At 49.6% G+C, this 27,434-nt stretch overlaps 1 protein-coding gene across 2 annotated transcripts in view; it reads right to left on the bottom strand.

The window, feature by feature from the left end:
* Window positions 1-26,853, bottom strand: part of HSD17B12 (hydroxysteroid 17-beta dehydrogenase 12) — a 47,970-nt gene extending 21,117 nt beyond the window's left edge. Inside the window, exons 1-3 of one of the 2 annotated variants that reach the window (XM_072118996.1) lie at window positions 26,675-26,853; window positions 8,073-8,119; window positions 6,839-6,914 (exon numbers count right to left, since the gene is read on the bottom strand). In XM_072118996.1, the coding sequence (XP_071975097.1) occupies window positions 6,839-6,914; window positions 8,073-8,119; window positions 26,675-26,840 (289 nt within the window). In that variant the 5' untranslated portion in view covers window positions 26,841-26,853. Of the gene's footprint in view, window positions 1-6,838; window positions 6,915-8,072; window positions 8,120-26,250; window positions 26,551-26,674 lie in introns of those variants that run through there. The other variant, XM_072118995.1, reaches the window with a different exon arrangement.
* Between the last annotated feature and the right edge of the window lie 581 nt (window positions 26,854-27,434).

Genomic DNA, 27,434 nt, shown 5'->3' with positions numbered 1-27,434 from the left:
CTAACGACCATGAGTAAAATAAAGTGATAAGTAATAATGTATCTGTATATTCATAGATATCTACGAATATATAATCCACAACATGACATCCATGGATCCATAAAGCCCTGGACTCCTCCAGAGCTCAGCACGAGTCCAGTCCTATCCGGCACCGGGATGGCTATGGATGTCAGGGGTCAACATGACCCCTCTGTGACTACACCCCCCATACACAGGGAGCTGCCATGTCCTGTGTGTCCTGACACCTTTCTATCATAGCCAGCAGTGGTCAGGGGTCAGCATGGGCGCTCTGACCCCTCTGTGACTACACCCCCCATACACAGCGAGCTGCCATGTCCTGTGTGTCCTGACACCTTTCTATCATAGCCAGCAGTGGTCAGGGGTCAGCATGGGTGCTCTGACCCCTCTGTGACTACACCCCCCATACACAGCGAGCTGCCATGTCCTGTGTGTCCTGACACCTTTCTATCATAGCCAGCAGTGGTCAGGGGTCAGCATGGGCGCTCTGACCCCTCTGTGACTACACCCCCCATACACAGCGAGCTGCCATGTCCTGTGTGTCCTGACACCTTTCTATAATAGCCAGCAGTGGTCAGGGGTCAGCATGGGTGCTCTGACCGCTCTGTGACTACACCCCCCATACACAGCGAGCTGCCATGTCCTGTGTGTCCTGACACCTTTCTATCATAGCCAGCAGTGGTCAGGGGTCAGCATGGGCGCTCTGACCTCTCTGTGACTACACCCCCCATACACAGGGAGCTGCCATGTCCTGTGTGTCCTGACACCTTTCTATAATAGCCAGCAGTGGTCAGGGGTCAGCATGGGTGCTCTGACCGCTCTGTGACTACACCCCCCATACACAGCGAGCTGCCATGTCCTGTGTGTCCTGACACCTTTCTATCATAGCCAGCAGTGGTCAGGGGTCAGCATGGGAGCTCTGACCCCTCTGTGACTACACCCCCCATACACAGCGGGCTGCCATGTCCTGTGTGTCCTGACACCTTTCTATCATAGCCAGCAGTGGTCAGCATGGGCGCTCTGACCCCTCTGTGACTACACCCCCCATACACAGCGAGCTGCCATGTCCTGTGTCCTGACACCTTTCTATCATAGCCAGCAGTGGTCAGGGGTCAGCATGGGCGCTCTGACCCCTCTGTGACTACACCCCCCATACACAGCGAGCTGCCATGTCCTGTGTGTCCTGACACCTTTCTATCATAGCCAGCAGTGGTCAGGGGTCAGCATGGGCGCTCTGACCCCTCTGTGACTACACCCCCCATACACAGCGAGCTGCCATGTCCTGTGTGTCCTGACACCTTTCTATCATAGCCAGCAGTGGTCAGGGGTCAGCATGGGCGCTCTGACCCCTCTGTGACTACACCCCCCTACACAGCGAGCTGCCATGTCCTGTGTGTCCTGACACCTTTCTATCATAGCCAGCAGTGGTCAGGGGTCAGCATGGGCACTCTGACCCCTCTGTGACTAAACCCCCCATACACAGCGAGCTGCCATGTCCTGTGTGTCCTGACACCTTTCTATCATAGCCAGCAGTGGTCAGGGGTCAGCATGGGCACTCTGACCCCTCTGTGACTAAACCCCCCATACACAGCGAGCTGCCATGTCCTGTCTCCTGACACCTTTCTATCATAGCCAGCAGTGGTCAGAGGTCAGCATGGGTGCTCTGACCCCTCTGTGACTACATCCCCCCCATACACAGCGAGCTGCCATGTCCTGTGTGTCCTGACACCTTTCTATCATAGCCAGCAGTGGTCAGGGGTCAGCATGGGCGATCTGACCCCTCTTTGACTACACCCCCCCATACACAGCGAGCTGCCATGTCCTGTGTGTCCTGACACCTTTCTATCATAGCCAGCAGTGGTCAGGGGTCAGCATGGAAGCTCTGACCCCTCTGTGCCTACACCCTCCATACACAGCGAGCTGCCATGTCCTGTGTCCTGACACCTTTCTATCATAGCCAGCAGTGGTCAGGAGTCAGCATGGAAGCTCTGACCCCTCTGTGCCTACACCCCCCATACACAGCGAGCTGCCATGTCCTGTGTATCCTGACACCTTTCTATCATAGCCAGCAGTGGTCAGGAGTCAGCATGGAAGCTCTGACCCCTCTGTGCCTACACCCTCCATACACAGCGAGCTGCCATATCACGACACCATGATAAAGGCCATCTTTCTGGATGACATCTGTGAGGACAAAGGTGGCAATTCATGTCAGAGTTAGAAATCACAGAATAAACAACAAAGTCACAGCAGCACAGAGCTTTTCAGGAAAGGAGCTGTAATACTGACAATGTCCTAAACTGCTGAAGTGTCATAGGAGCAATGATATATTATATTTCCGTTCTATTCAGGTGGATTTGAGCGATCAAGAACCTGGAGAATGAGAGACGCGTGATGGACATATTGTGGCGTGAGGAAGCGCGATGTTCTGCGGGTGCAGGAAGTAAATGTCAGCTTCGTGCAGCACGTCACTCCCATGCAATGGCTCTGCGGTGACCTCAATGATATCTCAGGAGGTTACATGGAACTAGGGCAAGTAAATGGGAGTCAGTGTTTCCAGCAGAGCACGGCCCACAATCCTCCCTGGTGAAAGCAATCCAAAAACTGCATAATGCATCCTGTGTAGGGTCCCCGGGGGCCCCGGCTTTGTGACGCTGTAGCAATGGGCACTCAGGCGGATAAAGGACCTGAGCCATTCCTCAAACTACTGCTGAGGTCCTACGGATGCCAACTTGCTGCTGACGGGGGAGGAGAAGATCCAAATAGGAGAAGGATACAGAGGACACTCATCTTCCTCAATGTGTCCTTAAAGAGCATCTACCACCAGGATGAAGGACTGTATACAAATGAGCCCGAGGGGCTAGGTGTTAACCGAGCCTGGAGGAGCCCCTCAGGCTCATTTGCATACAGACTTTCACCCAGATGGTCGATGTTCTTTAACAGGGGCTGTGATTGAATCATTTCCACACCAGAATTCCTGACAGTATCAATTCCTTGCAACCACGTGTCCTACTTTATACTGCGGATATTCTGCGCTTTTGACAGAATGAGTCTCCTTCCCTCTCTGGCAGCCATAACATGGCAAAGTTCTATATAGAATAGGTCTTCTTCCTCTCTCCCTTCCTGTTCTGGAAAGAATCACTCTCCTTCCTCTGGCAGCAGCTCAATGGTGTACAATGCACAAATGCCATCTCCTTCCCCCTCTGGCAGCTGCGAGAAGAGTATCCCGGACAGAATCAGTCTCCTTCCACCTCTGGTACTTGCCAGGGAATAAGTTCTAGATTGTATCTTGACATGAGTAAGGGCGGTTGTACCGCTTGAAACGCGTTGACTGTAATGGATCGTTTCATGGAGTGGTTATGATGTAACCGAATAAAGAAAACTTGATTGTCGGGAATCTGGCTGGACTGGGTTTTCACAGTTGAAGCAATAAGTTCTAGACACAGTCAGCCTCCCTCCCCTGCAGGCAGCTGCAGGGATAGTCAGGGGACAGAATCAGCGTATTTGCCCCAACAATGCAGGACACTGCTGTGCTCTCTGCAGCCAGGTATTGACCCTGGAGTGATGTGTAATCAGACCTTTGTGTATGCTGTTAGTAGCAGCAGGACTGTGATATACAGGGCGTGTCCTTACACTGCAGTGTTAGATATTGTCCCTGGAGAGATGTGTAATCACACCTTTTTGTCCATTGTTAGTAGCTGGATGGTGAATTATGGATTTATATTCCAGGATTTTACCATCTCCATTTACCATCTCCATTTTACCATCTGAGGTGTTGTCCCTGGAGACATGTGTAATCATACGTGTGTGCACGCTGTTAGTTGCAGCAGGGCTGTGATATACAGGGTGTGTCCTCACGCTACTGTGCTCTGTAATGCTTCTACAGCCCATCCTTCCTACTCTGAGTAAGTGCTGTAGAATTCATTCACTCTCTTACAGTTTGTACAGATGTGGAGAAGACTTGCCAGCGGAATTGTGTGAATTGTATTCTTTGGCTAATCTTTAACATTTCTACCCAAAATAAGGGTCATGTGACAAGGGTCACATTAAAAGGTGTGGGATTTGTTAAAGTTTTTATCAGTGACGTGCACATTGGGTGCATTTCCGCAAACCTTCCCCCGATTTGCTGCATGTGGTGGTGCCGCACCCCCGATCTGTGCCCCAAAAACACTACAACCCTCTGAATGAGCCTGGTGTAAATCTGGATCAGGAATGGCAGAGAAGATTTACAGGATTTACTGCGTCTCCCCCCACAAACTCTGGGCGGATACTGGAATCCCAGATTCTGTGCAGGAAGAGATTATCCCAGATTTTTTTTTTTTCTATCATTCAAAAAAAAAAAAAATCAGGGCAACAGCTTCCTGCAATCCCATCATGCCCCTCTCCATTGAGAGAAAAGCAGGCGGGAGCATTGTGTGGTCCATTCATGCAGAAATACAGATCAGAGGCTCCGGGGAATTTGGTTAATTTCTCGGTTCTTAAAAAGGAAATCTCCCATTGAATTCCATCCTGATAAACCAGGGACACTGACACTAGATCCAGGCATCTTATATTTGTTATTCATGGCCTCCTTCCTTCTAATATCAACTTTTATAATTATGCTAATGAGCCAGAAGGACTCTGGGGGCAATACCAGAGCTTCTCCGTGCTGTAGCTTCACAGGCTGTTACACTGTCTCCCCCTCAACTTGCTCTCTTGCTATCGCCCCCTCCCACTGTGTGAGATTACAGAAGGCAGAGGCAAGTGCTCATGCACAGCATAAGAGCCTTTGATGCTCCAGCATGGAGGTGCTCTGGTAACACACCCTCGCCAGAGCCCTTTTGGATCAATTAGTTGATTTTTAGAAGGAAGGAGGCCGTGGATAACAGATATAAGAAGATTAGCACAGTCACGGTGCCCGGATCTATGAGTAATGTCCCTGGTTTATCAGGAATGTTGGGACAGACACTGCTGAGTCAGAGGATACTTGATAAGAGGGTCACGAGTGCAATGCTCATTGTCATTAATAGTCAGGGGTGGCGATTTGTTTATGAATCAGGTGGCTCAGGATGAACAGACCTGCTATACCCCGTTGTAGTGTATGTACTTAGCTCTATACATTACTACAATGTACGGGCTATGGACACCGGGCGCTCATAATAATATAGTTATGTAATATTTTATGAAAAAGGAGAAGTTTCCCCTCGAAATAAAAGTAAGTGCTATTATTCTAGGGCAGTAATGGGGGGGGGGGGGCTGCGCTGTACAGGAGGATACGTGATCCACTCTGGTGATGACTCAGGACCCACCACAGGGAAGCATCTGGGATCCTGGAAGAGGCCGGCGGAGAGGATATTGGATGTTCCCCCGTTAGTAAGCCGGCTCCGGCGAGACCGTCCAGAACACAGCCCTGGCACGGCTCATGCACCTACAGAAGACCGGAGGCGCTGTATGTCCTGGCAGCGGGGGGCTCCCCTCTGCCTGACCAAGTCATAGAAGTGTAACAGGACCTCAGATGGAAGCCTGGACACGATTATACAATGGAGGAAACTTACAGGACACTAAAACTTGCTGTGGGCGCCCAATGCTCCGATGGATTGTATTGAACCGGTGCTGGATACATTGTTCACCAGGCCTAGCACCATCCTCCTAGTAGTGGCTGTGTCTGGTATTACAGCTAAACAGGTCTGTGTATCTAAGAACATGGGACGGAGATGCAAGACCATGTATCAGATTAGGGTCACGTTCAGACATCCATTATACAGCTACATGGTGCATCATTATGTAGTCCCCATCAGGAAGCGATTGCTACAAATACTATCCCAACCAGGACTCTAATGATCCAAACTATACATCGTTATAATGCCACTCGCTTGCTTCGTTAGATCCTTGATCGGGAAGTATTGTGAAATACGGACCTCGTCATAAAAAAAATAACTTCTGGAAATAAAGGGCTTGTCCACACTCGGCAAATAATTGATAATGTTTGTGTAATGTAAAGTTGTACAATTTTCCAAAATACTTTCTGAATCAATTCCTCAAGGTTTTCTAGATCTCTGCTTGCTGTCCTTCTATACAAAACTTATTTGTTTACTTCCTGTTCATCCCTGGTCATCCCTATAATGACCAGGGATATGACGAGCCGTGCACCTGTGTGACATCACATGACCAGGGATATATAACGAGCCGTGCACCTGTGTGACATCACATGACCAGGGATATGACCAGCCGTGCACCTGTGTGACATCACATGACCAGGGATATGACGAGCCGTGCACCTGTGTGACATCACATGACCAGGGATATGACCAGCCGTGCACCTGTGTGACATCACATGACCAGGGATATAACAAGCCGTGCACCTGTGAGACATCACATGACCAGGGATATATAACGAGCCATGCACCTGTGTGACATCACATGACCAGGGATGTACAACGTGATGTCTCACAGGTGCACGGCTCATGACCAGGGATATAACGAGCCGTGCACCTCTGTGACATTACATGACCAGGGACCTGGCTTTGTCCACAGGAAGTAAAAAATGAAGCTTCCTACTAAACGACAGCAAGCAGAGATCTAGAAAACTGTGAGTAGTTGAAACTAAGTATACTGGAAAATTGTATAACTTTAGCAAACATTAGCAATTATTATTAAACATAATGCACAAATTTTCTTCCGTTTTTTTTACACAGCTGCCATGCAGACTTATGTGTCTCCTTGCTTAAAGATTGAACGCTGTAGTCTTATGCTGTGAGCAGGTGTCACTCCATTCTCTGCCTCCACTTACTAGCAGAAGAAGCACGACCCCCTCCCCATCATATAGGGTCCGTGTTAGACTCACTTATAGCCTGGGCCACCTCGTCCAGCTTCTCTTGGGTCCGGCTGATCAGGACGATGCACATTCCACGTCTGGCCAACTGCAAGAAAAGGAAAAATTAAGGAACCATTCAGGATTTTCCAGATTGGGACAAATAGGCTGTAGAGTTACATAGTTGTAACACACTGGCACAGCTGGAGAAAGCCTTTGACAGCCATTCCAGTAATATCTATATCACACTGCTGCTGCCTTCGTCCTAGCCTGAGATCCAGCCTCATGTATCTATCAGTCCTTATAAAATCATATTCAGCTAATCTTAAAGTGGGCTGGAACTTCCTGGTTGTAACATCAGCTAAGGACATTGAGGCCAGAGAAGCTTCCCTCACTTCCCATAATGCTCAGCTCTCCTCTCCACCACTAGCAGTTCTAGAGAACATATTATTACACACCCTTACAGATGCACCTATACAGTGTTACACAGATAGACCTATAATCTATTACAGCCTTATGACCACTGTACACACAACCTGCTGAGATAGATGTGCCATGACTACTAGATGTATGTTTCGGTCAGGCTGTTCATCAGATGCAATCACTCTCCCTTTATTCCTGGTTAGTAGAGGGTAGGGAGTACAGAGAACGGAGGAGACACAACACACACAGAAGTAAAATGGTCTTCATCCTATGTATCAAGCTGCTGTGCGGATCCTACCCTGGCATTGTAGAGAAAGGGAAGACTTACAGATGATATTCTGTGCACATTAGATTATAAAACTGAGTGGCTGCAGGGGAGGAAGGTTTACGGTGTGTGAGAACATGAGAGCAGAGTGTAGACAGGACAGAGCAGACATGATGGAGCCGCTTCCTGTAATCAGAGAAGGACGAGTACACTGCATAGCCCCACCCCCTAACCTTTTCCTGACCATCAGGTCTGTCGAGTTTAACTCAACGGACTGCCCATAGCAACCAAAATGTTTGGCAGAAGGTAGAGAGACAGATAAACAGCTGCAATAAGATAATGAATGTATGTATTGGAAACATTTTTGTTTTCATCTATTGCAGCTATAGGTAAAACTGTATAAACTAAAATAAAAACAAAACAATAATCAATAAGAAAACCCACAATTCCCTTATTCACTACAACTTCTGATCAAGAAACGAAACCCGATTCAGTAAAATGTGATCCTTTGCCTATGATCCTTATTCAGTGTTTGGATGGGATATTTGGATGCATCGCTGGAGGTTGCGGTTTGCTTACCTCTTCTGCATAGGCTTTCCCAATCCCATCCGTGGCTCCGGTGACAACTGCAGGGAAAAATCATAGAACAGACACGGAATTACTATAGACATTGGAAAAATGAATCATTAACACATCAGAAACTGGACATAAAAGTAGCATAATCCTACAATACACACAACAGAAGAGGGACCAACCCTGAACAACAGCATTAACAGATTTTACTGATCAAATTTGGTATTGCAGCAGCCGCCACTAGGGGGAGCTCAACAGCTTACTGTAGACTGAGAATTATTATTGCGTTTTAATGCATTTGCAGTCAACTCTTGGGCTCCCCCTAGTGATGGCTGCCGACAGACAGAATCATATCCACTAATTGTCTAAAACATGAATGTGTCCTTCGAAAAAGATTGTAAACCATAATTTTAAATGACACAGCAAAGTGTGAAAAACTTTTGTTTTTGTGTTCCGTTGCGTTGAGCCATTTCCCCATATTCTGCCTACAACTCCCAGAACCCCTTGCATGCACTGTATAGGTCATGCACTCATCCAGTAATCAGTCTCCTTCCTCATCTGGCAGCCATGAATATACACTTCATAGTCTTCATGCATACTGTTACAGTGGGTTTAGTTGTATACAGTGCTCCCTCTTGTGGTGGCTACAATCCCACAGAATTCCATTATTTTACAAGGAATCGGCTGTCCTGGTTTTTCAGACCCCACTACTACTGTATCCTAGAAATCAGCAGGGGCCCTAGGCGTCAGGTTTATGATGATCGGACATTCAGCCTCCTCTACATGTGCATGGTTTATGTAAATGGAGAGTGATTGCATTGTCAGAGTACATCGGTGAGGGGGGTCTTTATTCTGGAGAAAAAAGGACTGACCATGCTAAAAACCACCCAAACCTCATCTCCGTGACCTCTATGTATGGGTAGTTTTTAGGTTAAAGGCACAATATTAAAGGGAACCCATCAGCAGGGGTGACAATGTAGACTGCAGCCAGTGTTACGTATTGTCCCCGGAGAGATGTGTAGTTATACTTTGGTGCATGTATGGATTTATATACCACGTTTATACCTTCACCAAGTGCACTGGAATTGTGTCTTCACACTGCTGTGCCCTGTTCTCTGTGCAACCAATATCCCTGGAGAGATGTGTAATCAGACCTTCATGTATGTTGCTAGTGGCAGCAGGACTGTGCAATATGCATTTATATTCCAGGGCTGAAACTTCACCAAGTGCAGCGGGCATGTCCTCACACTGCTGTGCTCTGTGCAGCCACTGTTATTTCTTATCCCTGGACAGATGTGTAATGAAACCTTTGTTTAATGTTGTTACTGGCAGCAGGGCTGTGAAATCAGGATTTATATTTCTGGATCGCAGCATCTGGAGTAGTGTCCTCACACTGCTGTGCTCTTAGCTCTCGGCATTGAGCAGCTTCACAGCCCATCCTCTCCTATAAGACTGAAAGTTGTAGCAATCAAACAGAGGCATGCAATAGTCTTTACAAAGTAGAGAGGAGGAGCAGTGTAGCTAAAAAGGACAGCAGTGTGAGGACGCAGTCCCACTGCGCTTGGAGAAGCTACAACTGCTGCTACTAATCACATACAAGGTCTGATTACACGTCCCTCCAGGAATAAAACATAATACTGGCTGCACAGAGCACAGAGCACAGCAGTGTGAGGTCTGATTACACGTCCCTCCAGGGATAATACATAATACTGGCTGCAGAGAGCACAGAGCACAGCAGTGTGAGGAAACTCCCCTAGTGCACTTGGAAAATCTATAATCCTAAATATCGATATAGCACAGTCCTGCTGCTACTAATCACATACACAAAGGTCTGATTACACGTCCCTACAGGGATAATATAGAACACTGGCTGCAGAGAGCACAGCAGTGTGAGGAAACGCCCCAAGCGCACTTGGAAAATCTACAACCCTGGAATATAAATCCATATATCACAGTCCTGCTGCTACTAACAACATACACAGAGGTCTGATTACACATCTCTCCAGGGGCAATGCCCAACACTGGCTGCACTTCTGTCACAGTATAACTGTACAAGAGCCTGCTGGGACTTGTAGTACTGTAGACCTTATTGTACGGGCGGCTCATAGGTCTTACATACTGTAAGGAGAGCGAGTCACGGGCGCAGCCTACGACACACATCCCCACTGAGCGCCATCAGAAGTAGTGACGGCGACTCGCTTGTCGTGGGTTAAAAATATTCTACACTTCTTTGTCCTCAACTTTCTGGGAACAGTTATTTTTAGCCTCTACCCAATCAACCTTATCTAAATCAAACATCAAAAAATAGACTGGAGGAAGACTGCGAGCGATGGGAGTATTTATAGCTCGTCCTGTCTCTTCCTTAACCCAGCGAAATCTGAAAGCCCACACTGGGTCCCATCGCTTCCCGAATCGAGAGGGACCCCCAGAACCGCCCGAAGAGAGCAAACACTCCATTGATTAAAGATTAATACTGCAGCGAAGCCGTGACAGCTGCCTCTCCTATCAGTTCTTATGGGGAGTAATGGAGGAAGATTGGGGGGGGGGGGGCTACGGCGGCAAAGAGGGGGAGGGGGAGCGCAGAAGAAGAGGATGACAGAAAACTTACATCAGTATTTCTCTTGGGGATCCATTACATAGAAAGAAAATTGCTATTTCAATTCCCCTTTGTTGCTAAAAATAGCAGCCCCCAATTGATTCGTGCAAAACAGGGCACCGGCTTTAGCAAAGCCGAATATAGAAAGCGCTGAATTCCCCGAGACTGAATGCTAACGCGGTCTAACAGATGCCAGCTCACATTTAACAAAGAACAAAAGATGAGGAGTATGCGGGCTGCAAGTTAATAAGACGGCAAGCGACTCCCCGCATCTTCATGAAAAGGAGGGAGAAGAAGAAGAAGAACCAACATGGCGGGAAGAGATGCGGTCCCCGGACGAGAGCGCTAAATATAGCAACGGATGACGTGCGAGGGGACTCCGAGGGGGGAAAAGTAACACTATGGAATTCTATCCATTCCAAAAAGTAACAAAAGTAACAAGTCAAAGACACTACAATGTATCCTATGGACTCCGGAATTCTACCCTATACAAGTATGAACCCCCTAAATTACACCATCCACTGCAGATCCCAAAACCAAATCTGCTGCACCCCCTCATCCACTGCAGATCCCAAAACCAAATCTGCTGCGCCCCCTCATCCACTGCAGATCCAAAAAACCAAATCTGCTGCGCCCCTCATCCACTGCAGATCCCAAAACCAAATCTGCTGCGCCCCCTCATCCACTGCAGATCCAAAAAACCAAATCTGCTGCGCCCCTCATCCACTGCAGATCCCAAAACCAAATCTGCTGCGCCCCTCATCCACTGCAGATCCCAAAACCAAATGTGCTGCGCCCCTCATGCACTGCAGATCCCAAAACCAAATGTGCTGCGCCCCTCATCCACTGCAGATCCCAAAACCAAATCTGCTGCGCCCCCTCATCCACTGCAGATCCCAAAACCAAATCTGCTGCGCCCCTCATCCACTGCAGATCCCAAAACCAAATCTGCTGTGCCCCCTCATCCACTGCCGATCCCAAAACCAAATCTGCTGTGCCCCCTCATCCACTGCCGATCCCAAAACCAAATGTGCTGCGCCCCTCATCCACTGCCGATCCCAAAACCAAATCTGCTGCGCCCCTCATCCACTGCAGATCCCAAAACCAAATCTGCTGCGCCCCTCATCCACTGCAGATCCCAAAACCAAATCTGCTGTGCCCCCTCATCCACTGCAGATCCCAAAACCAAATCTGCTGCGCCCCCTCATCCACTGCAGATCCCAAAACCAAATGTGCTGCGCCCCTCATCCACTGCAGATCCCAAAACCAAATCTGCTGCGCCCCTCATCCACTGCAGATCCCAAAACCAAATCTGCTGCGCCCCTCATGCACTGCAGACCCCAAAACCAAATCTGCTGCGCCCCCTCATCCACTGCAGATCCCAAAACCAAATCTGCTGCGCCCCTCATCCACTGCAGATCCCAAAACCAAATCTGCTGCGCCCCCTCATCCACTGCAGATCCCAAAACCAAATCTGCTGCACCCCTCATCCACTGCAGATCCCAAAACCAAATCTGCTGCGCCCCTCATCCACTGCAGATCCCAAAACCAAATCTGCTGTGCCCCCTCATCCACTGCAGATCCCAAAACCAAATCTGCTGCGCCCCCTCATCCACTGCAGATCCCAAAACCAAATCTGCTGCGCCCCTCATCCACTGCAGATCCCAAAACCAAATCTGCTGCGCCCCTAATAGCTTTTACTGCGCAGGTGGAAAAGCGCAGCATAAAACGGACACGCCCCAGATTTAGGGATCTCGCAGATTGATAAAATCTTATCCGTTTATACATTGTATCCATTGATACGGACACATAATAATGTGGAGATCGGAGTATTTTTGAGGGGCCGACAGGGTGCTTCGGTTTAGCGAGTGCACTTTGGAAGTGCATCCCTGCTACAGCCTGTAGGGGGCGCACTGTATACTGGCAGTAAAATAGTTTGAGAGAGAGGATAGTATAGAGTGTGAATTATATTGGAAACCCCTGGGGGGTCCATATAACAAAGCAGCCTGATCCCAGACAATTCCTTTAAATCTGCAACATATCCATCTGTTGGGAACATACCCTTTAAAGGGGAACCTGTCAGGGCCAAAATGGGACAATAAACCACAAATATATTGAAAAAGTAATCACAGGATGGGTCCTCCGACCAATCAGAGGGGCCCCTGGTCCCATCTCTAAACTCTATGATATTACTATAGAGAAGACACTACTAGGCTCTTTCTACCTCACCCATAATAATAAATATTATAATTCCATTATTTATATAGCGCCTACAGATACCGCAGCGCTGCACGGTTTGCCAAATCAGTGTGAGCCCCAATGGGGACAGATAATCTAATCAACCTACCAGTATGTTTTGGAGTGTGGGCGGAAACCGGAGGACCCGGAAGAAACCCACACAAACAAGGAGAGAACATACAAACTCTTTGCCGATGTTGATCCTAGGACTTGAACCCAGGTCCCCAGCGCTGCACGGCTGTAATGCTAACCACTGAGCCAAAGTGCTGCCCATAGAAGGGTAATGTTACCTGCAGAGCCCTATACACACCAGGGGGATTTGGGATCCCCAATCCTAATGATCTCAAGGCGATTCCGATTCTGCGATTACAACCACATCAAGCACATTAATAATTCGGTATTCGGACAATAAAAATTGCAATGGAAAATTACGCCCTCGCCGAGTATTAATTTGGGGAGGGGGAGGAGGGGGGGGGGGGGGTCCGGAGCTTAAGTCAGAACGGACAAAAAAAAGGGCAAGGACGTCAGCAGCGACGCGCGGGAGACCGGACCGTATGACGCGGAGGACTGGTAAATTGAAGAAAAGGAAAAAAAAAAAAACGTATAATAGGTGACATGGAGACCCCCAGCTATAAAAGGTGGAGGGGGGGGTGGGGGCTGGAGAGAAGCAGGATGGCTGCACAGGTTAATACAATGGCGCGGATCCGCAGTGTGGAATATTTATGATAACGGATGGCCTGTCACACAGACACTGATGAATATTTTTACAGGATAAAAATGGCAACGCAGATTCTAAAAATAAAACACTCTGTTTCAGACCTGTCTGGCTGCGCTACGCCGCTGGAATACAAACGCGCTCGCTCCCCCTCCGCTGGCACCGCTCTCTAGATAGGATGTGCGACCAGGAGGGGCGGGAGCGCGCCGCCAGAGGGGGGGGGGACGCACATCTTACTTACAAGACAAAAGGTTTCATAGTATCCCTCGTGTACCCGCAATCTATCAGTGCCCCCCCCCCCCCCCAAACTTATCCCGAGGGTCCCAACGCCAGCAGATGGGTTTGCGAATATTGAATTTATCAATAAGTATCAAAAAGCGTTAGGGATGGAAATCAGGGAACCCCCAGATTACTGGGGTTCAACTCTGAGTGCTGTAGCCACATAATCTGTCCTAGTATTGCAGATTCTACACTCGCTTGTCTATACCAAGCAAATACCACAGCATAGGGGATCCGGTGCTGATTAGTGGGGTCCAAACACTAGGACCCCCCCCCATGATCACAGTAATGGAGGATCACCCACGGAAAAGGGGATTTCTAGGATCCTCCGGTGTGGTTGGATACACTGCAGAAGGAGCTATCCGTACCCTGTAATGAGCCGGTTTCAGCAGCTGAAATCTTACAAGCTCAAAGGTAGAGCCCCCCCCCCCATATTCGCGGTCAAAGGTCAGAGGTAGCGTCACCTTAGATAATCCCACTGATTTTACAGGAAGGAACCGACCCAGTCACACTGGTGCAGCGCCCATATGGTGAACACTCATAGGGACATCCAACCTTTCTCCGATGGGAATAGGAGGTGGATATTGGCACCAGTAATGTGAGCTGGACATCAGGATCAGGGGGATTCCATTACAGACCCCCAGGTTATTGTCCTCTATGAAATAAAAGTCAGTTTTCTTATAGAAAATGGAAGTAAAAACTATTTACACTCCTTCCCCAACACCAGCAAAAACTTCCAACTTCCCACCGAGCCGCTTCCCGTTTCCTCTAAACACACAGGAAGTGACCTCTCAGCCAATCAACTGCCACAATAGCCATAGCCTCAGCCACTGATTGGCTAAGCTCCATTCCATGAGGCAATGACACATACAGACTGGTGGAGGCCTTGGGACAAGGCGACCATTGCTTTTTTTTAAGGAAATCTACCATGAAAATCCATTGGACTTACTCATAGCCCCAGGCACCGTGACTGTGATAATCATCTTATACTTTCTACTAAAATCGACTTTTATAATTATACTAATGAGTCTGAAAGGCTATTGGGGTGGTTCTCATAACTCCTCCGTTTTGTAGCTTCACAGGCTGTTACACTGTCTGCCCCCCCAACCCCTCTGCCTGCTGTAATCTCACACAGTGAGTGATAGGAAGTGCTCCTGCACAGTATAACAGCTTGTAAAGCTACAGCACGGAGGGGCTCTGGTAACGACCCCCAGAGTCCTTCTGTCTCATTAGCATAATCGTAAGAGCCGATTTTAGAAATATACGGATATATATGGATAACCAGTGCCTATCTGCGATCTATGATCTATGTCCCCGGTTTATCAGGTTGAATTCTGAATCCTTCCGAAATCTATTTTTCACATACGTGACACAGAAATACAAATAGATACATTTTCATCACCTTCTAATAATCCACCAATGAGGATACAACTTTCACTACTGAATTAAAGGGGCGTCTGAGGGGTTAATCCGATAGGACTGGACGGCGGAGGGTGCAAGACGCCCCTGATAATAATAATAGAAGAAAGTCATATGGTCTCGAAAAACTTATTAATCTGCTGAGCGCTCGGAGGGTGGGGGGAGAGTAGTGGGGGGGGGCGATCGTGAGACGAGGCGCCTGCCCCGCAGCTCCTGTCCCTGCTCGACGTAATGAGCCTGGATACAAGAGGGGACGATTTAAGGATTTTATTACAGATCGGCTCCGAGAAGGCAACATGGACGAATATTTCATTGATAAATCAGGAACTTATTTTGCACCTGTGCAAAAAAACTGCAGAAGCCGAGCGGCGCGGCCTCATAGGTTGGCGAGCGCCAATCAGCGCGGAGCGTGAGGCGAGCTTCTGTTGTCAGGGCAGGATTTTCCTATCTCTCCAGCACCCTCTATTCTGCAGAGAACAGGAGGGATTTTTTTTTTTTTTTCTCCTCTGCTGGATGAGAAGACGCGTGCGAAATCCCGGAGACTGGATCCGAGGAGCGAGCGGGAGCCGGGTGCAAAACACTGCTGTGCAGAAAATACGGGATCAAGCGTGCAAAACATGGGGATAAAAAGCCGAAAATCGTCTACACTGGTTAACCTTTTAGTGACCACTCCTTACAGCAGCTTTAAAAAGGGACGGTCACCAAATTTTACCCCAAATATTAAATTACCACCCCCTTCAGGTCAGGGATGAAATGCCCTTTCTAGAATTCCCTCTTATGTGAAATCTCACCCATTTACCCATTAAAAAAAAAAAATGAATAAATCACGTCACAATGGGCAGAGAAGAGTCAAGTTTAGAGGCTGCAGCGGGAGAGTCACTTCAGTTGCCCCTATTTACAGTTCTATAGCTCCCAGAAGCATGCTGCTGTTGTCGTATTCAAGATAAGAATCTCATCTTTCAGACTGCACCAGGCTTATGGTTCTGGGAGGTACAGGACCAGAGAAACCGTTAAATAAAGCTGGGAAATGGATCGTTATCTGCTGCTCACATTCATAATTATGTTTTAACAAAGCCTGTACAGGCAGTCCCCGGGTTACGTACAGGATTGGTTCTGTAGGTTTGTTCTTAAGTTGAATTTGTATGCAAGTCGGAACTGTATATTTTATCATTTTAACCCCGGACAGAATTTTTTTTGGTCTCTGTGACAATTGGATTTTAAAAATGTTGAGTTGTCATAAGAACCAGGAGTAACAAGAAAGCTTCATTACAGACTCCTCTGATAACTCCTACAGCCGATTAAGATATCCTAGGGCTAAAGTACAGTAAATTACCAACATCTAGCGGTCCGTTTGTAACTCGGGGTCGTCTGCAAGTCGGGTGTTATTAAGTAGGGGACCGCCTGTAAAGAGGATCTTATCTTTAATACAACACCAGCAGCATGTTCCTAGCTACTATAGAACCGAAGATTAGGAACATCATACATGACCCTAGCCCCTGCAGCCTCTAAACTTGACTCAGCTAATGTAAAATCTGACTCTTCTTTGCTCAATGACACATGACTTTGGAGGAGAATTTTTTTTGTAGGTAAATGGGTTAGATTTCATATAAAAGAGGGAATTCTAGAAAGGATATTTCTAGTGTGGTAGTTTATTAGATGAAAATTTGAAAGACAGGTTCCCTTTAAGGGGATCTTTGGGTCATTATAAAACACAAGTGACTCAGTTATTATAACTGCTTGGAACCCCCAGTAGTCACAAAATCAGGGGTCCCTGCTGCCCCCTAACATTTGTCATGGCCGCTCACATACTCTCTATGGGGCTCCCGGAGACAACTATACACAGTCGCCTCCATGAAGGACACGCACAACCCATCATCCCATACTGATGGGGTAACGGGACCCCCATTCTTGGTTATGGCATAATTTACAGTAACAGGGGTAAAGCCCCACATGGGTGCCGCCCTGGATTGGATGCCACACTGCATCGGATCCCACGTTTGACAATGTGACAATGACTTCAACAAAACGGGCGCGGATCTGCAGCAATAAATTAAAGGAACTCTCCAGTCAATGCCAATTCATAGACTAATACAAGGTGCAGGGTCTGGAGGGAGGAGCATTTTCAATGTATACCTAGAACCTAGAGTCCTGCTCCTCCCACAAGGTCCTGTACAGGGTATAATTCAACCAATCAGCCGTAACTGCAGTGTTCCTTTAAGGGCCACATTTTGGATTTCAAGTCAGACGACCTCCACCATCTCCAAATCTGATCCAAAAATACCCTCGTCTTATCAGTTGCTGTAATTCACATGTAACAATTAGATACAACTGTACAAACACTGTACATAAAGTCTGCTAATTGCAACTTACGGCATCTCTTGCACATAAATTTAAAGGGAACCTGTCATCAGAAGCTGGCCTCATAAACCAATAGGAGTTTGTTGGACAGTAGCTGAGCTCCTTTTCAGATCATGTTCCTTTCATGGGCAGGCACATCCAGGAAATCATTTTGGAAGTGATATGTAATATACTTGCATATATCATTGAGGCGGAGCGTTTAGCACTTAAAGGGGTTTTCCCCCAAGTTAAGCCCTATCCTCAGCTCCGGCCATCTAGGTGGTGCTATGAGGGGTGGTTGGGAGGTACATTGGACCCCGTGCTTGTGATCTGTGGGGGTCCCATCAGGAAGACATCTCCGCTGATCAGCAAGTTAGGCACCATCCTGTTGATAAGACCCAACTTGCTATGACTGGAGACCCCCTTTAAGTCAAAGATTTCTTCCCCTCCGAGTCCCTCCTCCTCTGTGATTGACATTGTGCATTGGACATATACGGTTAGTGACGTCTCTGGATGCAGGACCATCAATTACAGTGGAGTGGGTGTTCAGAGGCAGGGAGAGCTTGACTTCAGTTTTAAACTCTCCGCCTCCTTGACTTCATAAAACCAACTTACATATCACTTCAGAGTGGATTTTCTGGATGATGCCACCGCACTAGGTCATGAAAGAAACATCATCTGGGAGGTGATCAGCTGCTTGACATCAGACTGATTGGCGATTGATGGTTTATTAGGTCAATTTCTGCTGACAGGTTCCCTTTAAGTGAAAATTACAGGAGCTACAAAAGAGCAAGATAACACAATTACTCCCAAACGGAAGAAAAAAAATACAGTTCTACCAATGTAACGCAAGACCCCTACAAAGACATAAATCATCGCATAGATGTCCCCAGGACCAGAACCTGCAGCTTGGTCCCTGCAAAGTGTGACCATTACTGCCAATCACTGACCTTGGTGATGACATCTGCACCGGCTGGAAGGACAAATCGCACATTAATAACTATAATCACAGCTAAAAACCTAGAAGGGATCAGGCTGCAGGTGATGGGAGGAGGAACATGGGACTTTTTCTACCATATTATTGAGTAATGTTATTAAGGAAGTCTGAATTATCCTTTGAGGTCCAATTGGATTTTTGTATTTCTGTAATTGATCAGGAAATAAGATGAATTCTGAAATACAGGGTTATAGGTTCTATCCATATAATTATTATGGTCAGAAGACAAACCTGCAAGTGCAACACTGTCTCCACCTTACAAATATTCTCAGGATATAGAAGACTAATCCTGTACTGATCCCGAGTTACATCCTGTATTATACTCCAGAGCTGCACTCACTATTCTGCTGCTGGTGCAGTCACTGTGTACATACATGACATTACTTATCCTGTACTGATCCTGAGTTACATCCTGTATTATACTCCAGAGCTGCACTCACTATTCTCCTGCTGGTGCAGTCACTGTGTACATACATGACATTACTTATCCTGTACTGATCCTGAGTTACATCCTGTATTATACCCCAGAGCTGCACTCACTATTCTGCCGCTGGTGCTGTCACTGTGTACATACATGACATTACTTATCCTGTACTGATCCTGAGTTACATCCTGTATTATACACCAGAGCTGCACTCACTATTCTGCTGCTGGTGCAGTCACTGTGTACATACATGACATTACTTATCCTGTACTGATCCTGAGTTACATCCTGTATTATACTCCAGAGCTGCACTCACTATTCTCCTGCTGGTGCAGTCACTGTGTACATACATGACATTACTTATCCTGTACTGATCCTGAGTTACATCCTGTATTATACCCCAGAGCTGCACTCACTATTCTGCCGCTGGTGCTGTCACTGTGTACATACATGACATTACTTATCCTGTACTGATCCTGAGTTACATCCTGTATTATACTCCAGAGCTGCACTCACTATTCTGCTGCTGGTGCAGTCACTGTGTACATACATGACATTACTGATCCTGTACTGATCCCGAGTTACATCCTGTATTATACCCCAGAGCTGCACTCACTATTCTGCTCCTGGTGCAGTCACTGTGTACATGCATGACATTACTTATCCTGTACTGAACCTGAGTTACATCCTGTATTATACTCCAGAGCTACACTCACTATTCTGCTGCTGGTGCAGTCACTGTGTACATACATGACATTACTTATCCTGTACTGATCCTGAGTTACATCCTGTATTATACCCCAGAGCTGCACTCACTATTCTGCTGCTGGTGCAGTCACTGTGTACATACATGACATTACTTATCCTGTACTGAACCTGAGTTACATCCTGTATTATACCCCAGAGCTGCACTCACTATTCTGCTGCTGGTGCAGTCACTGTGTACATACATGGCATTACTTATCCTGTACTGATCCTGAGTTACATCCTGTATTATACCCCAGAGCTGCACTCACTATTCTGCTGCTGGTGCAGTCACTGTGTACATACATGACATTACTTATCCTGTACTGATCCTGAGTTACATCCTTGTATTATACTCCAAGGCTGCACTCAGTATTCTGCTTATCCTGTGTTATACACCAGGATGGGGGGCACCTGCAGTGTTCTGGGCCCAGACCAGGGACATTACCCAGCAGCCCTTACTTCCCATCACTTCTTACAAAGTTGCTCTGGAAAAGTACAGCACCAATGACCTACGTTCACTTCCCAGGAAGCGCAGAGATACAGAAAGAGCCTGTGGCCAGTAAATGGGAACAAGTAGACTGTAATCTACAGCAACTCCCTCCCGCTCCCCCACCTATTCCCCCCTCGCCGCACGTGTATGAGCCAATGCCGGCGTCACATGACCAGGCCCCTCTCCAGGGCTAAGTCACATCAAGTCACCGTTTACACAGATTACATCCAGCCCCGCGTTCCCCCACACATGAATGGCGCCCGCTCCAATTGAGAAAAAGCAAAGGCAAAGCGATTCACAATTCTGCTTTGATGCACATTGATAAAAACTAAAAGTTATACATAGAAATATCATCCTGGAAGCAGCGAGATTCAGAGATTTCTGCAGGAGCAGAATATGGGACAATAGTGCACAGGGGGCAAGGTCAAGCCCTAACAGATAATGGGGGGGGGGGGCACGGTGCAGGGTGGGGGCTACCCCTCTGCTGTACAGATTAGGGCCAAAAGAAGTACCCAGTGAGAACTAGAAATTAACCCTTTAATTGCCATTAAAAATATTTATACATTTTTATACATTTTCTATTTTTGGATTATTTTTCATTAATGTGATAGTACAGGGCTCCATGTTACATTATTTATTTTCTTTTGATTATTTTATGTCTCCAAGGATGACTAGTTTTCGCTTAAAATCAGGATGATATTAATGAATCTTGCCCCACAAGTAGGCTTCAGCACCTTATTAATTGTCCTATTCTACTCTGATACAAAGCTAAAGGGATGTAGTTCCAGGCATCAGGCAGCAGATGGCGCACTAGAGCTCCATATGCAGAGTGTAGATCACTCACCTCCCTTATACCAGCCTTACTCAGTACAAGGACAGCAGAGAGGAACCCCAACTACACAGAGAATGTAACCAGGACCCCCATCCCGGTGCACACATGTGCTTGTTTACAATACAATACATTTCTGCATTCATTTTCATTGTCAATTCATAGAGGAATGACATGAGTTGAGATGTTAAAGGGGCCGTCAGCAAGACTGGGGGAACATTACAGAGCCCATCTGCAAGGCCGGGCAACGTCTACTGGGCCACCAACCAGCCCGAGGTGTGCCAAGGGGGCCCTCCGCCAGCCCGAAGGGGTGCCAAGGGGGCCCTCCGCCAGCCCAAAGGGGTGCCAAGGGGGCCCTCCGCCAGCCCAAAGGGGTGCCAAGGGGGCCCTCCGCCAGCCCAAAGGGGTGCCAAGGGGGCCCTCCGCCAGCCCAAAGGGGTGCCAAGGGGGCCCTCCGCCAGCCCGAAGGGGTGCCAAGGGGGCCCTCCGCCAGCCCGAAGGGGTGCCAAGGGGACCCTCCGCCAGCCCAAAGGGGTGCCAAGGGGACCCTCCGCCAGCCCAAAGGGGTGCCAAGGGGACCCTCCGCCAGCCCAAAGGGGTGCCAAGGGGACCCTCCGCCAGCCCAAAGGGGTGCCAAGGGGACCCTCCGCCAGCCCAAAGGGGTGCCAAGGGGACCCTCCGCCAGCCCAAAGGGGTGCCAAGGGGACCCTCCGCCAGCCCAAAGGGGTGCCAAGGGGACCCTCCGCCAGCCCAAAGGGGTGCCAAGGGGGCCCTCCGCCAGCCCGAAGGGGTGCCAAGGGGGCCCTCCGCCAGCCCGAAGGGGTGCCAAGGGGGCCCTCCGCCAGCCCGAAGGGGTGCCAAGGGGACCCTCCGCCAGCCCAAAGGGGTGCCAAGGGGACCCTCCGCCAGCCCAAAGGGGTGCCAAGGGGACCCTCCGCCAGCCCAAAGGGGTGCCAAGGGGACCCTCCGCCAGCCCAAAGGGGTGCCAAGGGGACCCTCCGCCAGCCCGAAGGGGTGCCAAGGGGACCCTCCGCCAGCCCGAAGGGGTGCCAAGGGGACCCTCCGCCAGCCCGAAGGGGTGCCAAGGGGACCCGCCGCCAGCCCGAAGGGGTGCCAAGGGGACCCGCCGCCAGCCCGAAGGGGTGCCAAGGGGACCCGCCGCCAGCCCGAAGGGGTGCCATGGGACCCGCCGCCAGCCCGAAGGGGTGCCAAGGGGACCCTCCGCCAGCCCGAAGGGGTGCCAAGGGGACCCTCCGCCAGCCCGAAGGGGTGCCAAGGGGACCCTCCGCCAGCCCGAAGGGGTGCCAAGGGGACCCTCCGCCAGCCCGAAGGGGTGCCAAGGGGACCCTCCGCCAGCCCGAAGGGGTGCCAAGGGGACCCTCCGCCAGCCCGAAGGGGTGCCAAGGGGACCCTCCGCCAGCCCGAAGGGGTGCCAAGGGGACCCTCCGCCAGCCCGAAGGGGTGCCAAGGGGACCCTCCGCCAGCCCGAAGGGGTGCCAAGGGGACCCTCCGCCAGCCCGAAGGGGTGCCAAGGGGACCCTCCGCCAGCCCGAAGGGGTGCCAAGGGGACCCTCCGCCAGCCCGAAGGGGTGCCAAGGGGACCCTCCGCCAGCCCGAAGGGGTGCCAAGGGGACCCTCCGCCAGCCCGAAGGGGTGCCAAGGGGACCCTCCGCCAGCCCGAAGGGGTGCCAAGGGGGCCCTCCGCCAGCCCGAAGGGGTGCCAGCCTGTGAATTATTATAATGGGGTGTCCACAAGCTCATCTGGATATATTTATTTCATCAGCTACTGGACAACCACGGAGAGTGCACGTGCCACTCGCAGCCTTAGGGCAGATGCAGTGTTGCCTCATAGTGCAAGGGAATCTTAATTTTCGGCCACTGACATCAGCCAGGGTGCAGTTCACATTATGGGCATTAGATGGCAACGATGCAACTGGGGATTGAGCTTCACATTGAAATGTCCATACAGTATATGCAGATCATATTGTTGGGGTGCCCCTTCCCTCATAAGACACAATAATGGGGAACACTTCTTAACCTTACCAGGGACACCCAAATCCCCTGATGACCACCCAAACCAGCCACTTCAGAGTTCTGGATCTTAGTAATAACCTGCCACCGTGACCTCACCACCCCCTAATGGGGCATCACCCTAACGGGGCATCACCCTAACCCCAGTCATCTGTGATTAGAGAATATATTCAGGATGAATGTCCATGTAAACAAACACTCCATGAAACAGGGGACATCTAGCCCCCCCCCCCCAGCCCCTAAGGTTACAGCCCCCCCATTTATAGAATCAGGACTGTCCATTTACTTGCCTCCCCTTCCATGTTCTTTCATGTCAGTCATTACCTTTCATTCATCCAATCTTTCCCCTTCATTCATTCTTTCTGCCTCAGCCCCTCCCCCTCTCTTCATTCATTCACATCTCAGTCACTTTCATTCATTCTGTTCTGCCTATCTATTCCCTCCAGACTCTTTGTAGCCTCATCCATTCATTCATATATTTATGTCTTAGTTACCCAAAATTCATTCATTCTTCCCAGTCTCCTCCGCTCCATTCATAGACACATCAGTCTCTATACAGTCATTCCCTCCATTCATTTCTCCCGGCCTCTACTACAACTATCAATTGATTTGAGTGTTGTTGCCCCCCCACATTTCCTGTGCTCCCCCATCGCTTAGTGTCCCCCCATATATGCTGACCCCCCATGCCTTACCGTCCATCATATCTGCCCCCCTGCCCCATCATTCATAGCTTCTTCTGTCACCCCCCAATCCTCCAGTCTTTTTATATCATTAGCTTTGTCACCCCCTTGTATTATCCACACACCCCAATTATTTACACCCCCGATATAGATCATACACTACCCCTGCAATTATGTCATACACTGCCCCAATGTGTCTAACACCACAATCAATCTGCCCCTTCCCTCTTACATCTGCCCCTATACCCCAATGTACTGCCCCTGCCTCATATCTGCCCCTATACCCCATGTAGCGTCCCCTCCCTCTTATATCTGCCCCTATACCCCATGTAGTGCCCCCTCCCTCTTATATCTGCCCCTATACCCCATGTAGTGCCCCCTCCCTCTTATATCTGCCCCTATACCCCATGTAGTGCCCCCTCCCTCTTATATCTGCCCCTATACCCCATGTACTGCCCCCTCCCTCTTATATCTGCCCCTATACCCCATGTACTGCCCCCTCCCTCTTATATCTGCCCCTATACCCCATGTACTGCCCCCTCCCTCTTATATCTGCGCCTATACCCCACGTACTGCCACCTCTCTCTTATATCTGCGCCTATACCCCATGTACTGCCCCCTCCCTCTTATATCTGCTCCTATACCCCACATACTGCCCCCTCCCTCTTATATCTGCCCCTATACCCCATGTAGTGCCCCCTCCCTCTTATATCTGCCCCTATACCCCATGTAGTGTCCCCTCCCTCTTATATCTGCCCCTATACCCCATGTAGTGTCCCCTCCCTCTTATATCTGCCCCTATACCCCATGCACTGCCCCCTCCCTCTTATATCTGCTCCTATACCCCACATACTGCCCCCTCCCTCTTATATCTGCTCCTATACCCCACGTACTGCCCCCTCCCTCTTATATCTGCCCCTATACCCCACGTACTGCCCAATCCCTCTTATATCTGCCCCTATACCCCACGTACTGCCCAATCCCTCTTATATCTGCCCCTATACCCCATGTAGTGCCCCCTCCCTCTTATATCTGCCCCTATACCCCATGCACTGCCCCCTCCCTCTTATATCTGCTCCTATACCCCACGTACTGCCCCCTCCCTCTTATATCTGCCCCTATACCCCACGTACTGCCCAATCCCTCTTATATCTGCCCCTATACCCCACGTACTGCCCAATCCCTCTTATATCTGCCCCTATACCCCACGTACTGCCCAATCCCTCTTATATCTGCCCCTATACCCCATGTAGTGTCCCCTCCCTCTTATATCTGCCCCTATACCCCACGTACTGCCCCCTCCCTCTTATATCTGCCCCTATACCCCACGTACTGCCCAATCCCTCTTATATCTGCCCCTATACCCCACGTACTGCCCAATCCCTCTTATATCTGCCCCTATACCCCATGTAGTGTCCCCTCCCTCTTATATCTGCCCCTATACCCCATGCACTGCCCCCTCCCTCTTATATCTGCTCCTATACCCCACGTACTGCCCCCTCCCTCTTATATCTGCCCCTATACCCCACGTACTGCCCAATCCCTCTTATATCTGCCCCTATACCCCACGTACTGCCCAATCCCTCTTATATCTGCCCCTATACCCCACGTACTGCCCAATCCCTCTTATATCTGCCCCTATACCCCATGTAGTGCCCCCTCCCTCTTATATCTGCCCCTATACCCCATGTAGTGCCCCCTCCCTCTTATATCTGCCCCTATACCCCATGTACTGCCCCCTCCCTCTTATATCTGCTCCTATACCCCACATACTGCCCCCTCCCTCTTATATCTGCTCCTATACCCCACGTACTGCCCCCTCCCTCTTATATCTGCCCCTATACCCCACGTACTGCCCCATCCCTCTTATATCTGCTCCTATACCCCACATACTGCCCCCTCCCTCTTATATCTGCTCCTATACCCCATGTACTGCCCCCTCCCTCTTATATCTGCGCCTATACCCCATGTACTGCCCCCATAACACATGTACTGCCCCCTCTCTCTTATATCTGCCCCTATACCCCATGTACTGCCCCCTCCCTCTTATATCTGCCCCTATACCCCATGTACTGCCCCCTCCCTCTTATATCTGCCCCTATACCCCATGTACTGCCCCCTCCCTCTTATATCTGCCCCTATACCCCATGTACTGCCCCCTCCCTCTTATATCTGCGCCTATACCCCATGTACTTCCCCCATACCCCATGTACTTCCCCCATACCCCATGTACTGCCCCCATACCCCATGTACTGCCCCCATACCCCATGTACTGCCCCCATACCCCATGTACTGCCCCCATACCCCATGTACTGCCCCCTCCCCCGTGTGTGGCTTCTCCTCAGTGACATTGGGTGACGATGAGGCGGCTCTTCCCGCTCTGGCTCCCGGGAGACACTCACCTGCCCATTTCCCGGTCCTCGGGCCCACCTGCGCTCCACTCCCCAGCACCCAGACCCGAAAGCCGCTCAGCAAGCGCCATGCGGCCCTCACCCCCCACCAGGAGGCGGCTACCACACCCAGATACCAGAACCAGCCCGCGCAGGGCACGGCCAGCGGCGCCTCAGAGGCCATGTCCCGGCCTGCGTGTCACTGCGCTAAACAGAGCGACACCCGGAAGAGCCGCGGCCGCCGCACACCGTGTGTACAAGAACAAGGCTCCTGTCAGCCCGGCGCCACGCCCCCCGCCTACAACTCGCCACCCCATAGGCCAGCCACAACGACAGTCTCCTTAGTCCCGCCCTTTTCTCGATTCCCTCCCTTCGTATTGGCCTGAAAAATATTGGTTTTGATAGGCTTAATCTACAATCAGTCAACAAGTCCCGCCTTTTCTTTCCTTCCACTCAATACGATTGGTTAATCGTTGCCATTGCGACTCCTCATTCTTGTTCTTCGTCAATCTCTCAACCGTCCGGCTCGTCTGGTGGCTTTCCAATTGGCTAAGAAGGTCCGGTCGCCTAGCAACACTTTCTCTCCCGCCCTGCGGCTTCATTCAGAAAAGGGATGAGAGAAGCTTGGAAGCTGATTGGCTGGAAGGATCTTGTTACTATGAGGTGGATTGAGCGCTGATTGGTGGAGTCGATGGCACCAGAATGTGTGGCCTCAGACATATTGGGAGACATTTATCTCAAGTCTCTTAGAGCAGTACTTTTCTAGTTGCCCATGACAACCAATCGGAGCTCAGCTTTCATTTCCCCACAGCTGTTTATAACATGGAAGCTGAGCTCTGATTGGTTTCCATGGGAAACTAGAACAGTTTTACCTCAGAAACTTGATGATATATCTCCCTCCATTGTGCTGGGAAATGTGACAGACGTCAGTAAAGGCCCAGTGCACACCATGCAGCAATGTCACTCGTGCAAACCCCCAAAACAGCCACATAATACACCTTATAATACACCCTATGGTCATGAGGAAAACCAGAGCACTAATTAAAGGGGGTTTCCACAAATATAAGAAAAAGTGAGCACATACTGCTCCACTGCAGCTCCTGGGTCCTGTGTCGCTCCAGGACCTTCAATTTTGGGTCCTGTGCCCATTTGGAAGTTTATGGGGGTCCAAAGAACCCAATTCAACCAAGGACTGG

This window comes from Engystomops pustulosus, chromosome 7, assembly GCF_040894005.1.
Source record: "Engystomops pustulosus chromosome 7, aEngPut4.maternal, whole genome shotgun sequence".
NCBI lineage: Eukaryota > Metazoa > Chordata > Amphibia > Anura > Leptodactylidae > Engystomops > Engystomops pustulosus.
Note: the sequence above shows the minus strand (reverse complement) of the source record. Positions and strands in the feature narration are given on the sequence as shown.